The sequence below is a fragment of the Chaetodon auriga genome, chromosome 9, assembly GCF_051107435.1.
Source record: "Chaetodon auriga isolate fChaAug3 chromosome 9, fChaAug3.hap1, whole genome shotgun sequence".
NCBI lineage: Eukaryota > Metazoa > Chordata > Actinopteri > Chaetodontiformes > Chaetodontidae > Chaetodon > Chaetodon auriga.
The window spans coordinates 3,728,290-3,743,393 of NC_135082.1; the positions used below are offsets into that span (position 1 = coordinate 3,728,290).

General features: G+C 41.5%; 2 protein-coding genes across 2 annotated transcripts; one reads left to right on the top strand and one right to left on the bottom strand.

The window, feature by feature from the left end:
- The first annotated feature begins 257 nt into the window (after positions 1-257).
- hvcn1 (hydrogen voltage-gated channel 1) lies at positions 258-5,000 on the top strand. Its single transcript, XM_076739874.1, has 6 exons — positions 258-317; positions 1,278-1,499; positions 1,976-2,080; positions 2,178-2,409; positions 2,987-3,099; positions 4,238-5,000. Exons 2-6 carry the CDS (start codon positions 1,326-1,328, stop codon positions 4,292-4,294), a joined length of 681 nt encoding a protein of 226 aa, XP_076595989.1. The 5' UTR covers positions 258-317; positions 1,278-1,325; the 3' UTR covers positions 4,295-5,000.
- Positions 4,983-14,234, bottom strand: tctn1 (tectonic family member 1). Its single transcript, XM_076739873.1, has 14 exons — positions 13,940-14,234; positions 13,523-13,640; positions 12,212-12,345; positions 11,783-11,931; positions 11,580-11,682; positions 10,462-10,574; positions 10,190-10,210; positions 8,403-8,537; positions 8,025-8,150; positions 6,632-6,720; positions 6,342-6,479; positions 6,092-6,245; positions 5,424-5,555; positions 4,983-5,313 (listed from the first exon to the last, which is right to left on the bottom strand). Exons 1-14 carry the CDS (start codon positions 14,232-14,234, stop codon positions 5,167-5,169), a joined length of 1,854 nt encoding a protein of 617 aa, XP_076595988.1. The 3' UTR covers positions 4,983-5,166.
- Positions 14,235-15,104: the final 870 nt, after the last annotated feature.

Here is a 15,104-nt window from a genome sequence, read left to right on the forward strand (position 1 = left end):
CTTATACTCTGTGGTTACTATTTAAAACATGTCAGGAGCAACGCTTTAATTCAACGCTCAGTCGTGTGTTGTAGTGTAAACAATATTTGTAGTTTAACATGAATTAGATCAAATGTTCTTCACTGTAGCCTGCGGTTTACAGGTCAGTGACGACACATAAAAGTTGCAGTTTTTTAAACGGAGTTTGGCAGAGCGGCCAGAGCAGAACGAAGGCTGTGCTAAGAGGCGGAGTTTTTCTGCTTCAAGTTTACGAGTCCAAGAGTTTTTCCTCTGAGAAGAGCCTTGAAAGTCTTCAAGGCAAAGGGGACAAGAAAAAGGTAAGTTAAGTCATCTAATGCGATAAAACTGCGACTGGTGTAGAAAACGTCTCTTCTGATGCGCTAAATCTGTGCAACAATATCGCCAGACGCAGATTTTCTTTGAACGCCGTAAAAACGCTTGCTTGGCAAAAACAAATGAAACGGATGTGTTTATCACGAGTTTTAGCCTGCTGTCCAACAGCAACGGCTGACAGCTCATCACAGAGGACAACAGTCTGCACATTCGATTTGACTTTGTTCATATCCCGATGAAAGAATGCGCAGAAATAAAAAGTCACAGCTCAGATTTGGTTGAATTTGTTTTGTTGTCTGCCTGTGGTGCATCGTGAAGGTCCCGTTATGTTTGCAAAAGTTCAACCTTTTAGCTGAAAACTTATGCTGGTAAATTTACCAAAACATGAGTGGAGTTTGGTTCTGCTGCCTCTGCAAATCAACGGTCAGTGGCATTTTCTGTTTATGTCAGCAGGACTCTGCTGCTTCCAGTTGGTCCCCTGTAGCAGCAGAGGTCCATGTCCTGATGTCAGATGTTCCTCTGTGGATGAAGATGATGTCCCTTTAGGGGGGGATTATTATGATGTGTGGATGTCTTCCACCTCAGCTGTAGGCAGGGGGGTCTATAAGAAGGATGCCCACAGCTTCCTTCTGACACCCGAGTGACATGACCTGCTTTCTCAAGAACATGTTGCAAATGTAAAAAGGAGAAGTAAACTCAGATTGTCTAACATGTGGAGAAATATGCTGACATTTCTGACAGCTCAGGGTGGAAGATGGTAAAAACAGCTTCACTGGTTGTCACTGAATTGCATTAGTATGCACATTTTCTAATATTTAGCTATTTTGCACAGCCAACCAGAGGTGTTCCCTGAAATAACACAAGCAGTTTGTAAGTTGCAGTGCATGAAGTAGCATAAAGAAGCAGCTGCATAATGTGTCTGCACTTCCATTCTTCCCGTCGAGGTGAGCTGCGGTGGGACGTGGTCCACTCCTTTCAAAGAGCCCGCCGTCATGGCTCAGTACTTGAGGTTTTTCACCGCTGTGGGCGACGAGCAGCCGGCCCAGTTGGAGGAAGAAGAGCTGCACGTGGATAGTGAGGAGCTGAGTCCAGCCACCGGCCAGTTCCCAACAACGCTCACCTTCAGGGCATCACTGCAAAGGCTCTATGGCTGCAATCGGTTCCAGGTATGCCACTCTGGTCTTTCCAGTGCATCTGTTGGTGGAGCATTGTCAATTTGAAAGCAAGTTTTATGGTTTCTCCACTTTGATGCTAACAATGTGGGTGCAGATATGGGGAAAAATACCCATCAGTCCAAATAGCCTGTTTTGTCCAACCATTGTCCAAAACCCAAAGACATTCAATTTACAATGATAAAAACAGAACATTGTTACATATGAGGAATTGGAAGCAGAAAATGTTTGTCATTTCTGCTTATTTTAGCGTTGGACTCTTAATAACATCATCTGACTCACGAATGATCAAAATGTATGTGTATTATTCCACACATTCTTCTTCCATGTCAAAATCTGGCACCTACATTACCCACAATGCAACATGATCACGTGTCGTGTGTAAGGTCAGTACATTTCCCCTTGAACCACTGACAGACAGTTGCTGGAGACTGTATAAAGACACCTTCTACTGATCGTCTTGCTTTCAGGTGATGGTGGTGTGTTTGGTGATCTTGGATGCTATCTTTGTTCTGGCGGAGCTGCTCATAGATCTGTCTGTTATCAAGTTGGAACATGGCCACATTGCTCCTGAGGTGAGACACGGACTCGTCCACTCATTCCAAGTAACCTCACAGTTCCTATTGAGACCTTTTCCATAATATGATATACTGAGACGTTGGTTTTTCGCAGGTGTTTCACTACCTGAGCCTGGCTCTCCTCACATTCTTCATGGTGGAGCTGGCTGGTAAACTGTACGCTTTCCGCTTGGAGTTCTTTGACCACAAGTTTGAGGTGTTTGATGGTTTGGTGGTGATAATTTCCTTCGTGCTGGACATTGTCTTCATCTTTCATGAGGACGCCTTTGATGGACTAGGTCTCCTCATCCTGCTGCGACTCTGGAGGGTGGCCAGAATTATCAACGGTCAGTAACACTTCAGCCTAAAAACATGTGCAGAGTGTGGAGAGGTAACAGGAGCCCATAGCTTTTTTGAACCAGGGCCCCCTAGCGGGTTCTTCTGGCCCTAGACTTTGGTAGTCCCTACACCTTCTGGCATGTCTCATAAAGATCAAATATTCTGACTTTATTATAAGTAAATTATTACATACATTTTGTAAAGAGGTATATGACCCAGAAAACCATTCAGTAATTATTTGTGATAAATAGATCTAATATGTTAAATAGGCTCAAGTCAGATTTGCACAGTATATTAAATACATTTGATAGAATGCTCTCCATAGGTACAGATGGGTATATAGTAATAATAATAGACTGATATGGACTAATAATGACACTATGGCCCTCACCCACAGTCTTCATATGAAGGACTCCCCTCCTCAGCAGCCTGGGACCATTTGGCAGAGTTTTTAGGATTATTTACTCAATGTCATTTCGAAGGCTTTCCTTCAGTTCACAGTGAAAACATGCATCTCAAAAAAGAAGAGCATGAGAGGCGAGTGCAGTCACTACACCTGGAGATGACTGTTTGAATATGTTGCAGGTATCCTGGTGTCAGTGAAGACCCGTGCCCAACAGAAGCTCCACAAGCTGAAGGAGAGCTATGACCACCTGGTTCAGAGAGTCACAGAGCTCCAGCAGCGCAATGATAAACTGGTGATTCCTCTCAGCTGCTTCATACTAAGTGTGATATTAAAGGTCCAGATTTACTCAGACTCTGAAGACAAGAGTGTTCATTCTTTGAGGTTTTTAATGCTCCACTGCCAGAGGTTGATATTAGAAAGAGACTAAAGACCAAGCTCTTTGCTGAACACCTTGTTTCATAAAAAAACAAAAAACTCTCGGTCGGCTCTGTGCACTTTTTGCATTACTTCATAGCACTGTCTCGTAGTGCCTATGTCCAGTTAGACCAGAAAGTTGCGTTAGGGCACTTACTCTTGTTGTTCTCTCCCGTCTAGAACCTTGCTTGTGATGTATAAAAATCTCATATGTGTGTCTCTTTGGATAAAAGCGTCTGCCAAATGACAAATTGTAATTGTATTATATGAAGGAATTTATTTCCATAATGTCTTCAGGGCTACAGCTACAGCTGAGGATATTGAGGTCATTTGCATAGTGGCCCTGAGAGCTCACCACACTGCGACTTAAGAAGTTTTAGCATTGAGAAAACACACTGCAAACATAGAAACCTGCTGTGAAAACAGAAAACAACCACATACACAAATGTGCTGCAAGTACACATTGTCACTTCTCATGAGGGGGAATAGATGTTTTACTTGTATGTTGCCTTTGTGTCATGTCTGTCATTTGTAGTGACATTTAGTTTTGTATTTATCAACTAGCAATATTTGCATACTACCAGGAGACTTCCTTCCTCAAACAGTTCCCTGAGAGACAGCTAACACCTTGTGTAATTTACATAAAGCCTTATAGAATGGACAGTTTCCGTTCTCTTGTCTGCTACTTGTTGGTGGATTTGGTTGTGTTGTGTGTGTGTTTTCTAAATGCTGCACATGAGTACTGGGGGAACTCAAGGTAATTTTTTAAGAAAAAAAACAAAACAGTTTCTTACAATTTTTTTTTGTAGCTCTGGTAATTGGTACTATAAGTCACAATGACATCGTGCTCAGCAGATTAAATAGTGAGATCTTTGGCTATCTGGACACAAATGTTCTAATATTACAGTACCTCAGCATAACTGAGACAGAACTCCATCTGAACTGACAGTGTGGTGTGTGAGCTATGAATGAAGTCCAACAACAGACTGACTCTTCTCTCTGTCCGTTTGTTTTAGGAACAAGAGAACCAGAGACTTCAAGCCCTTCTGAAGAAGCACGGGGTAGACTTCTAACTCGTCAAGCTAACCGTTGTGGAACTACTGTTCAGTGTCATTTATACCATGTACCTTTCTCTACCATTTAAAAATGTAAACTATACATTTCATGGTAAACTTTCATTTTCCTTTCACGTTTCCTGTCATTATAGTGATGGAAACCAGCTGAAGGTCTTCATTTAATGATTGTCAGATACTCAGATGCGACTGAGTATCACTTCACACAGCTGTATAAGGTCATGACCTTAAAGGGCCAGTGTGCAGGGTTTAGTGTTAACTAACACTGAGGCTGCAGACTGCAACCAACTGAATACCCCTCACCTCACCCTCCCCGTGGTGGCCACTAAAAACATGAAAAAATGCAAAAGGCCCTCTTTAGTACCAGTGTTTGATTTGTCCATTCCGGGCTACTGTAGAAACATGGCGGACTCCATGGCTGAGGACCTGCTCCCTCTGTAGATATAGAGTTCATTCTACTGTAAAAAAAAACATGATTCTTATTCTCAGGTGAAAAATGAAAACATACTTATGAAATATTCTATTTCTGTCAGTAGACCCCTGAAATCTTACACATTGGCCCTTTAATGTGCTTGTAAATATTTGAAATTGCCTCAGACTGATGACTTGTAAATAAAACTAAATTTACATCTGCTCTGTAACATTTAGAAGTACTGTATGTTGTGTAAAAAAATCTAGTTTAAATAAAAAAGTGATTTCATTTATTAAAAAACATGTTGAATAAACTTATTACAAAAATCCTATATACAGTATTAACACAATATACAGTAACAGACTGATCACACACCCAGTGTTTGTTGCTATAAATGCCACACACCAGTATGTACAGCACATTTTACCCTTCACTGGTGAGTGGAACTCATGTGGACTGTTCAGACAAAAGGGAAGAAGAAGTCAAAGGGCAGTTTGGTGTTGATGGTGGGTGTGGCTCTGTAACCAGGAAGAGCAGCAGCAGAAACTGGAATGAAGGCCACGGAGCTTGTGATTGGCAGAGTGTTGCTGCTTCCAGATAACAGGGCCTGTGGGAGAACAGGACAGTCACTGCCACTGCATCCGTTCATTTTCCTGTACAGACCTACATGTGTCCAGCCAGGTAAAATGAAACTGAAACTGAAAATGTCAGTCTTACCACACTGGTGATGTTGGTTTGGATTACTTCTTTGATGCTCACAATCTGAGCTTGGGGGTTCACCAGGGATCCATATTTAGTCCATTCAATTTCTAAATGAAGTGACAACGGGATGCTGCAACTCTGTGCTTCCTGCAAATCACAAACATACTGCTGAACGTGTTCTCAACAATGTCAATGCATAGAATGAGCACTGGTTTAATCTAAATAAGTAGCACACAGTCTGTTCAAAAATGATATGTCTGTTGGGTTCAGCTGCTGTTAAATGTCCTTGGAAGGCTGAGACCAGTGTTGCAAGCCAATGTTTTGTGGCAACATTGTGTTCTTACAAGATTTTTAATATTGCTAGCAACCCAAATTCCATAAATGAAATGACACACATTATCTTTACCTTATTTTATATCTCAGTTTGAAAGAAAAGCTGAATACATGATGTCATAAAGAGCAACACACACTGGAAATAATAAACGTAATGAAAAAAGGAAAATGAAATGCATAAAATAAATAGATTAATTACTAAAACAAGAAAACAGAGAAAAAATAAATATAAAATAATGTGTCTGACATGTCATGTCTGGACTCCAAATGCGTTTGAACTTCCTGACTTTGTTGTACACTTCTATCAGATTCAGGGTTTGAACTGTTGTCTGTTTTCAAACTGTGCTCACCGCGGGATTGAAGTTGCTCTTGATTGGCACCCAGTCCAGTAGATAGTCTAATGGGGAGTTTCCAAAGGAAGCCACATACTGGGGGTAGTTTGGTCCTCTCAGAACATCCAGAAGCACTTGAAAGACCAGGGAGCAGTTGGCAGCATCTTCCAGTCTGTAGGAAAAAGACAAGTCACATATGGATTCAGACATGAGGAAACACTGTACCTGTACGAAGTAATAAGATCTGTTGAATGTAAGGATATCCTGCCTTAATGTACAGCCGGACACAGAGTCCAGACCAAACAGGACTGGAGAGCGTTTATGGGGTCCTCGCAGACAGTCCTGGTCCTCAGCACTGTGGAGCAGAGACAGAGTGTCCCTGGGGTTGATGCTTCGAGAAATCCCAGTGATGACAACCATTAAGGACAAATCCAGGGGCCTTGCAGGTGCTTTGAGTTCCCATAACTTCTTACTACTGCTGTCCAAGGACATAACACTTATCATACTATCTATAGACCAGGGTGAGGGAAGTCCAATGGGAAGGCAGGTAAAGGATATTCTGCTGTTCTTGTTCCAGACACGAGAGGCAGTCCAACCACATAACCTGGATTTCCACTGTAGTGGACAGCCACCTCCTCCCTATCCTCCTGTTCAATAGACACAAGACAAAGTATGTTACTCACGTTTAGTCTCAAGAACAACATGTTTTCATGTACTACATTTACAGTTTGTTCAGATTTTCAGACTTAGATTTACTTTTGTTACTTTGTTAAGTCACAAGAACTTGAGTGAATTATTTCAACACCTCCTAACAATGAAGGAGAGGTAAGCTTTTCTTCACTGCTGGAAGTCTACAGAATGGTTTTGCAGCTTTTCTCAAAAGTAGAGAATCTGACAAACTTAAAACCTTCTGGAGCAACCCAGCAATCCCCATGGCCAATGTCCTTTAGCAGCAAAAAGAGCAAAAGTGTCCGTAGTCCAGGCCGAGGACATGTTGAGTGCTGTGGATGGCTCCATCATTGGAGTAGATTCTAAAAGGTTTCAGAGAACTGTTGCTAGACTCTGCTGCTTTGTCTCCTTTTCCACAGCAACTCTAAATAAAAGACCCTTCTGAACACCATAACAAAATAAGACAAAATAAAATAAAATAATCCTTTATTAATCCCAATCCCATAGTGTGGATATATTTGCAGTGTTACTCCAGCAAAGGGGATAGTGTGAAAGTCGAGAAGAGATGCCGTTGCCCGAGCAGACCACTCCATAGAAGATGGCTGGTACCTCCACACAGTCAAAATAAATCCCCAGTAGAGCTCCCTGCACTCCAAAGACCTGAGTTGCTTCAGCAGATGGTGATCTGTCCAAAGTGCATTTGTGTTGTCAGTTGAGTTTATTATTCAGTGGAACATTCAGGTACTTGTAGGATTCCACCATGTCAATGTCTGTTCCCTGGATGTTCACTGTTGTAGGAGGAGAGTGGCTGCACCTGTGGAGGTGTACCACCAGCTCTGTGGTTTTCCCTGCATTGATCTGAGGTCAGTTCAGCTGGCACCAATCCACAAATCCCTGGGTCAGTTCTCTCTACTCCCTGTCGTCCCAATCTGTGGTGAGGCTGATGACTGCAGAGTCATCAGAGAACTTTTGCAGGTGGCAGTGAGTTGACTGGTGCGTTACATCTGCAGTGTAGAGGGTGAAGAGGAAGGAAACCAGGACTGTTCCCTGTGGGGCCCTATGGTATTTAAGACACTGGAGGGCTGTGGCCAGGGCAAAGTTTTAAATGAGCAGTAGCTGTTTTTTTTGTTAAACCTGTTTTGTAAGCAAATACTGCCTCTACTTCAAATAGTAGTTCATAGAGTGCAACATAACACAACCAAGATCACCCCATCTAGAACAAAGCAGCTCTTGTGGATAACACTCCATCATCGATATAGAAAACGTCTTGTTGAGACACTACCTGGACAAATGTGATATGAAACTCCTGTTCCAGAGGCAGCGCAGCTTCACGGATAAATCCAAGCACCAGAGACACCGTCACATTCACGATCTCACCAGCTGGGTTGTACTTAATCACATTGATGACCTAAGAAGACAAAAATGTCTAACTGCTCCACAGACAATGACTTGTTTTATTTCATTCTACGTCTATAATTCCAGCTATTCAGAATTTTTATCATTGGTAATTTTGTGTACTGTGTCTATATTCTGTTTGACAAGAACAGAGCACTTAAGGGCAAATACTAAAATAATGTCCCAGTAGATGAATTGGTTAAATATACTAGCAGCTTTCATCCAAAATTATGGGTAGTCATGTGTTGGAGTATGGGGGACTCACCTTGAGCACCACATTAGCACAGAGGGTGGGGCTGAGCAGAACGGGGTTAAGGTTTTCTCCTCCACTGATCTGTAGCTCAGTCTGAGTCCCATCTACAGACTGCAGGATGACTGAAGCCACCTCCACAGGTAGAACCTCCAACAATGTCAAAAACAGCCCATTAGTCAACGTTTCTTAACATTTACCCTAAAGGTTTTTCACACTCATCCTCTGCTCTCCTTTACCCCACGTCACAGAGTCACAGTGAGGACATCTCAAGGGATAGGCCGTCCACCACTTCTTCTCAGTCCAGACTCTGGACTGCCATGAAATTTCACATTCATGTCGTCCACAGGATGAATTGATTGAATTCTTTGGTTTATGATCAAATACCTGCAGAACATCAGCCTTATCTGTATGCTGTGTGTTTAGTGCTAATTAGCAAATGTTAACATGCTACATGCTAAACTATGACTGTGAGCATGGTAAAAATGAAACCTGCTAAACATTAGCATGTTAGCATTGTCATTGTGAACATGCTGATGTCAGCGTTTAGCTGGAGCACTGTTATGTCTAAGCACAGCCTCACAGAGCTGCTGGCACGACTGCAGACTGTTAGCTGACTTTCAGTGTGAGTTATACTGATTGCATCCAGCCATTGGTTTCCATTTCTACAGACGACTTCATTATAGGGTAATCAAAGATGAACTTAAAACACTGCATTACAGCAATGTTAACTGATGTAAAGATAAGCAGACACACTCATACTCTTCTAAAATGAAAGGAAATCAATGGAAGGTAGGAAAAACAAGCAACATAAAGCAAAAGAGCAGCGTGGTGTAACCGCTGAGTGCTTCCTTCTTCTCAGGAACCAAACAAAAAGTTTTCAGAGAAATGTCATTTTCCTGTCTTTGCATTGCAGCATTTACCCTCAACCATCTGTCTGTGCTAACTTATTGCACTATGAGGCAAGTTGAAAGGAGACATATTTTGGGGGGCCGGTCTATTCTTTGCGCAAAAGGAATGTCTTGTAAGATTTCCTGGTCAGGTGGGGGCTGTGACGGCATGTGAACGCTTTTAACACAGACTTTTATGCAGCTCTCTAAAACTTCCTCCTAGCGGGGATTCAAAACATCAACACTGAGCTGAGAGATCGTTATGGGATGTGGAGACTACTGGGCCCTAAAAAAAAAAGGGAGGTTTTATGGAGGTGTACCATTAAAAAGGTGGATCAGCTGACAAACAAAGACAACTACAACATCAAGGAGTGTATAACTGCACATCATGGAGGGACGGTGTGGCTGATACACAGATATGGAGGCATTATTTTTGCATTATGTGTGTTTCAAGAAGACTGTTATGAAGTTGTACCATTCAACCTCAGATTCTATAAATCTGTTGTTACAGTGACCATGTGGCCACTTCCATCATGTACATACACATATACCAATTGTTATTATGAGAAAAAGCTAAATTGTTTCCAGTAGTGATTAATCTGCCGTGTATTTTCTCAATGAATCAACTCATTTGAAATTTGACTGATGATGAAATATGTTCTTTAAAAGCCGACAATCAAATAACTTGTTTGTTCGACTGACGATCCAAAATACTCATTCTCAATCACACTAGACAAAGAAAAGTAAATCTTCACATTCAAGAAGCTGGAACCAGTGAATTTCTGTCATCCTGGTTTGAGAAATTACTTAAACAATTAATCGATGACCAGAATCCTCAGTTAATTTTCTGTCCATCCACTAATTAACTGACTGATCACTTCAGTGTTAAACACAAAAAGTAGCCATACTTACTGCAGCATCTTCATTCTTCCCCTGCAGAGTGGAAAAGATTGAGTTTAACTTCTCTGAATTAACATCAGCTCATTCTCTTTTGCAGAGTTTCTCTTTGTTTTAAGGATTTTCGATACAGTAGCTCTTGTGAAACGTACATACAAACTTCCAAATGACTTCTCCCAAAGTGCACTGAACATTGCTCACAAACATGTAGGAGAGTAAGAGTGTTTGAGGGTGGACATTTTCTTTGAGGGAGCAGCAGTGTGTGGCACAGTGAATGTGGCACTCACAGCAAAGAGCTGGATGTTAGTGTAGGTGTCCATGTTGAGGGCCGACAGAGTGCCACAGTCCTGGTCCAGGACCACACGCCGGGAACACCGACTGCTCTGATCCTTCAGGAACGCTGGGGGCAGACAGGAAGAACCAAAACAACAGCATGCACAACAATGAAAAATCCAAATGTTTTAAACTCTTTTAAGCATGTTTGAAACCAGAAATCACGATGACATAAAACAATAAAAAGGCTTATTTCCTCAAGTGTCTGACTATTCCTTTAACATAGCAGAATAAGCACTCTTAGCAGGCTGCTAACTGATGCAGTTTAAAAAATAATGATGAACTAATCTGAAGAAAGAGGACTGCACCACTCTCCTGAACATCTGAGTGTAATTCAGACTAATCAGCCTTTACTGTGTTTCACTTTTATTTGTGTGGCACTTTGAACCATGTTTGTTGGAGGCTGTGCGCATTATGACAGCAGTCATGTGACATGTCCATCAGAAGCTGCTATGACACGGCTGAAGTGTTGGGGACTGAGAAAAAGGGGGTGGTTTTGTTTCACTTCATTCATTCAGTCTGACACTGTGTTCGTCCAGCAGATTTCTTTTGGGAAGAGGGGTTATTTTGTTCTGTTTTTACCAATCCATACTGCAGCTATTGACATGTCAAATTTAAGAACTGTTATCTCCGTCAGTTAACTGACAACCTACATTTTTGAGGCCATGTTTTGTTGATATTTTATCTCGCCTATGGAAGCTTGACTGTTTATCCATCTGGGGGTGACGGATGACAATGAGCACAACAGCAGACCTACTTGAACTGCTGAACGAATCAAATATGTGGGAGGATATTCTGAGGTGTGGGACCAGGCTCGCTTCGTGTGGTTGTTGGAATCACTTGTGTGGTTATCTCAGCTCAGTAAAGGGACACTATGTAACTTCTGAAAAACTTAGTGACATTCTTCCTCTTATGACTGAAATAAGAAATACAACACAATTAGGTGCAGTGTACTAATTCCAGACTAACAGAACTGCTCAAGCAGCTTCACGTTTTAGCATTTATCATTATCCCACAGTTGTCACACAGTAGCCACAGTCAAAGTGACCACATTACAGTGAGCAGTAGTTACCTGCAGGATTCTTGTCCACACAGTCAGCACTGACACCTGGAGCTGGCAGCCAGAACGTCCCTCTTTGTCCAGTCTCTCCTGCTGTCCCCATCACATCCCCATACTGAAAAAATAAAGCATCAGCAGAGGAAGAACATTGTTATTTCATGATGATTCCTCAGTTTGACACAAACAGAAACAGGTAAACAGTTGCAGTTACTCACCCGGTATCCAGAGCTCTGCAGTTCTGCAGTGGACACCTGACCACTGTTCTCCTCTGATCCAAAAATAAAGTGGGTAAATTGTTCGAAGAGCGAGTCAAAGTTGCGGTCAGTTGGAAGAGCGGGTGATGGATGAGATAATCCATCAACACCTAGACAGAGCAAATAGTCAGCGGGGGAGACAGACTTGGAGATGGAGACTGTTTGAGGTCTGGAACAGCCTACAAGGAAGTTCTCAGACAATAATATTCTCTATATAGGTTAAATTCTGGCAATTTGATAAAAAACACCAGCCTTACATTCAGCATCAAGATTCATGTAAGTCTACTAATTGACCAATTGGTGTAGACTTAAGTGATAAACAATATTTTCTTGAAAAATGCTTTATTCCTATGGAATTTCTAATCCAAATGAGCATCATGAATGACTTACGATTCTGTGTCTGAATGCAGAAAACATCATAATTCGTCTCCTTCCGGACAGATGACTGTAGCTCTGAGTAGCCATCTATTGTACTCCTTAAAGAGTACGATGCTACATCTCGGTTGCACAGCTGCTTGTTGCCACTGCCAACAGAAAAGAATCAACAGCAGGTATGAGCCTGTTCATAGACTGTAGACAGAGGTTACTTCATGTGTAAACCTGTCAGAATTCATACTGATACTGATAGACACAGCAGGTCATTAAAGAGTAGTGGGAGTGGTTCATTTAATCAAATTGTATTGTTTGAACTGCACAGTCCGTCCACAAACGAGCATCCAATTCAACATATGTACATGGTGAATTTACAAGTTAACTGTGCCTCATGAGTAAATCTTATTTCAGATTTTCTGTAAGGTGAAGTCAAGCTGAGAAATTTGACCATAATTTTTAAAATAGTGGCCTGACTTGGAGCCCTTGTGTGCATCAGCTGCAGAGAACCAGACCTCTATTTGAAACAGCCTTATATTTCAGATATGCTTTTCCTCCTATTGTTCTGTTTCATATTCAATCATATTTCAGCCAGAGATCTCCGTTTTCTGACATGATCCCACTTCAATCTGCTGTTACTACAAACTAAGCATTTCCTCCATGTTTACCTTTAGCTGTGTTGAATTCAACATAACGCACATTCCCACAGCGCTTATTCCATCATGTCACCATCACCACTTTGCTGCTCTCGCTTTGTCAGAAATATTGCTTTCGCTCCCTTATTGTTTTCAGTAACTGCTATCTTTTCTTGTTCGATGTGTGTTGGGCTACCGTCAATGAAGTAACACTTGTTTCACATGAAAAGTCTTCCAGGGGATCAAAGGGCTTGATCCCTCTGACCTAGTAGGCTTCTCATCAAAATGTCAGCAATGGAAGTGACTGGAAATCATTTCTGCATTAAAAAGCAGTATTTATTTTCAAAAGAAACGCTTAAAGGAGTACGGTGGTGAGTATGATGTGACTCTGTGCTGTGTTCAGTTATTATTTGAATAATGGCTTTTCAGAATTGAGAGAACATGAGATCAGCTGTCTTCTCTGTTTCCTGCTTTCTTAGTCTCAACACTTTGCGTCTCCAGAATCATCTGGACTGAAATTTATGAAAGACACATAGTAGTTTATGATCACGTTTGAACAATTGTATCACTTCTTCAGCACTATTCAACTGTAACCTACTAATAGCACAAGTCTTTGCTGTGCGTCTCCTACTGAACTGCAGCCACTGGAACTTCTTCCTGGTGCTCCACCTTCTTTTGCACCAGCTGAGAGACTCACCTGATGGTGTCCACTGAGCAGCCCGTGAACAGAGCCACCTCCTCACCACACTCTCTGTCACAGCAGCAGTTGACGTCACACACATCCTTGTGCTGGTCACAGGGACACAAGCTGTCAACTGAGCACACACACACACACACACACTATAAATATTATGATTAAGTGTCAGCACGTGCGATTTGCATTTTATCCCTGTCTGTATCTGTATCTGTCTGTATATTTTTGTGTACATCTATTATATGTTCAGTTAGGTGCACACAATTTAGCTAATTGTTGATAAACTAAGGTTAAGGTTAACTAGCTAACTGCAGCATTAGCTTTGTAGAATATTGCGCAGACCTAATTATTTATTTCACATCATATGAAGAACGGAGGATTTGCTGAACATTATTGTGCGGCATAACAGCAGGTGATTACCGTTGGTGACAGCAGTGAGCAGGCTGCCAGAGACGGGCAGGGGCTCAGTGGGCAGAGTCGGCTGAGCGGGCTCCTCTGTGCTGCTGGAGCTCGGTGTCGGCGTTGTTGAATCAAACTCTGTCGGCTGTGTAGTTGTATAATTGTCCATAACGTCATATGTGACGTTCTCGTAATCAAACACAGTCGTATTTAAGTTGTAGCTGGTTGTATTTTCGTTGGTAGTAACAGCAGTAAACAAGAGAAATACGCTAAATAGGTTTGAAGTAAATCTGTACACAACAGCCGAGGCCGCCATCTTTGTTTAGTCGTTGCTATGGTTCTTCTTCTTCTTTTATCCTTTTAAAGGTTTACTGCCTTTAAAGACGCATTACTGCCACCTAGTGTCCATACAAGGAAGTGTTCCGTGTCAGTCCATCGAGAGATGGAAGGATATCCTATTAGCAGACATCCTTTTTGAGACAGGCCTCAGAAACGAATAATCGAATAATGTTGCTCTTGTTTGATGCTCAGGTCATTTTGCAGCACATTTGAAAGAATATACAGCTTGTCTTTCCAGTGAAGGACTATTTATATTGTCATCACCACCATCATTGAATTTCCTGCCTCACAGCATTCAGACAAATGTGACAACTATTGTATACATACTGATGTTGCTGAATTTCTTACTTGAAACTAATTGTAAACCGTACCTTTGTCATAACATTACCATGCTCTTGTGTATTTATTTAATTGGCATTTATAATATCCCATTATATGATATTTAAAGCTGCATCATTTAATGCTTTCTTTATTTTTGTTCCTTTATTCCACACCCAGTCTGCTCTGGCTCTAGCTCAGATAAATGCTCTTCTTCACTCCTTGTTCCTCTCACTTTTAGATCTTAAGCTAAGATTGCGAAATTTTAGGTTAAGAGCTTTCACTGTGTTTGTAAACGGAATCCAAAAATGTACCACTTTTTTGGTTGCAGTTTTGTGATTGTCCACAAGATGGAAGCACATGACAGTGAAACACATCATCATGCTCATCCTCCAGCTGCCACAACACAAATACAGTGATATTATTATAACAGTTACCATTTTTACTGTAAGTGAATATGCTGTTTTAAACTGATACATTACGCTGTTATTGGTGTGCATGGAACAGGGTTTTTTTAGGCTGTTTGACT

Coding starts and splice junctions, on each gene's coding strand:
- hvcn1 (XM_076739874.1), top strand. CDS start 1,326: ATGGCTCAGTACTTGAGGTTTTTCACCGCTGTGGGCGACGAGCAGCCG. Junction 1,500..1,975: donor ATGGCTGCAATCGGTTCCAG/GTATGCCACTCT, acceptor TCTTGCTTTCAG/GTGATGGTGGTGTGTTTGGT. Junction 2,081..2,177: donor ATGGCCACATTGCTCCTGAG/GTGAGACACGGA, acceptor GGTTTTTCGCAG/GTGTTTCACTACCTGAGCCT.
- tctn1 (XM_076739873.1), bottom strand. CDS start 14,234: ATGGCGGCCTCGGCTGTTGTGTACAGATTTACTTCAAACCTATTTAGC. Junction 10,575..11,579: donor TGTGGACAAGAATCCTGCAG/GTAACTACTGCT, acceptor GTCTGCCCCCAG/CGTTCCTGAAGGATCAGAGC. Junction 8,538..10,189: donor GGAAGAATGAAGATGCTGCA/GTAAGTATGGCT, acceptor ACATTGTTGGAG/GTTCTACCTGTGGAGGTGGC.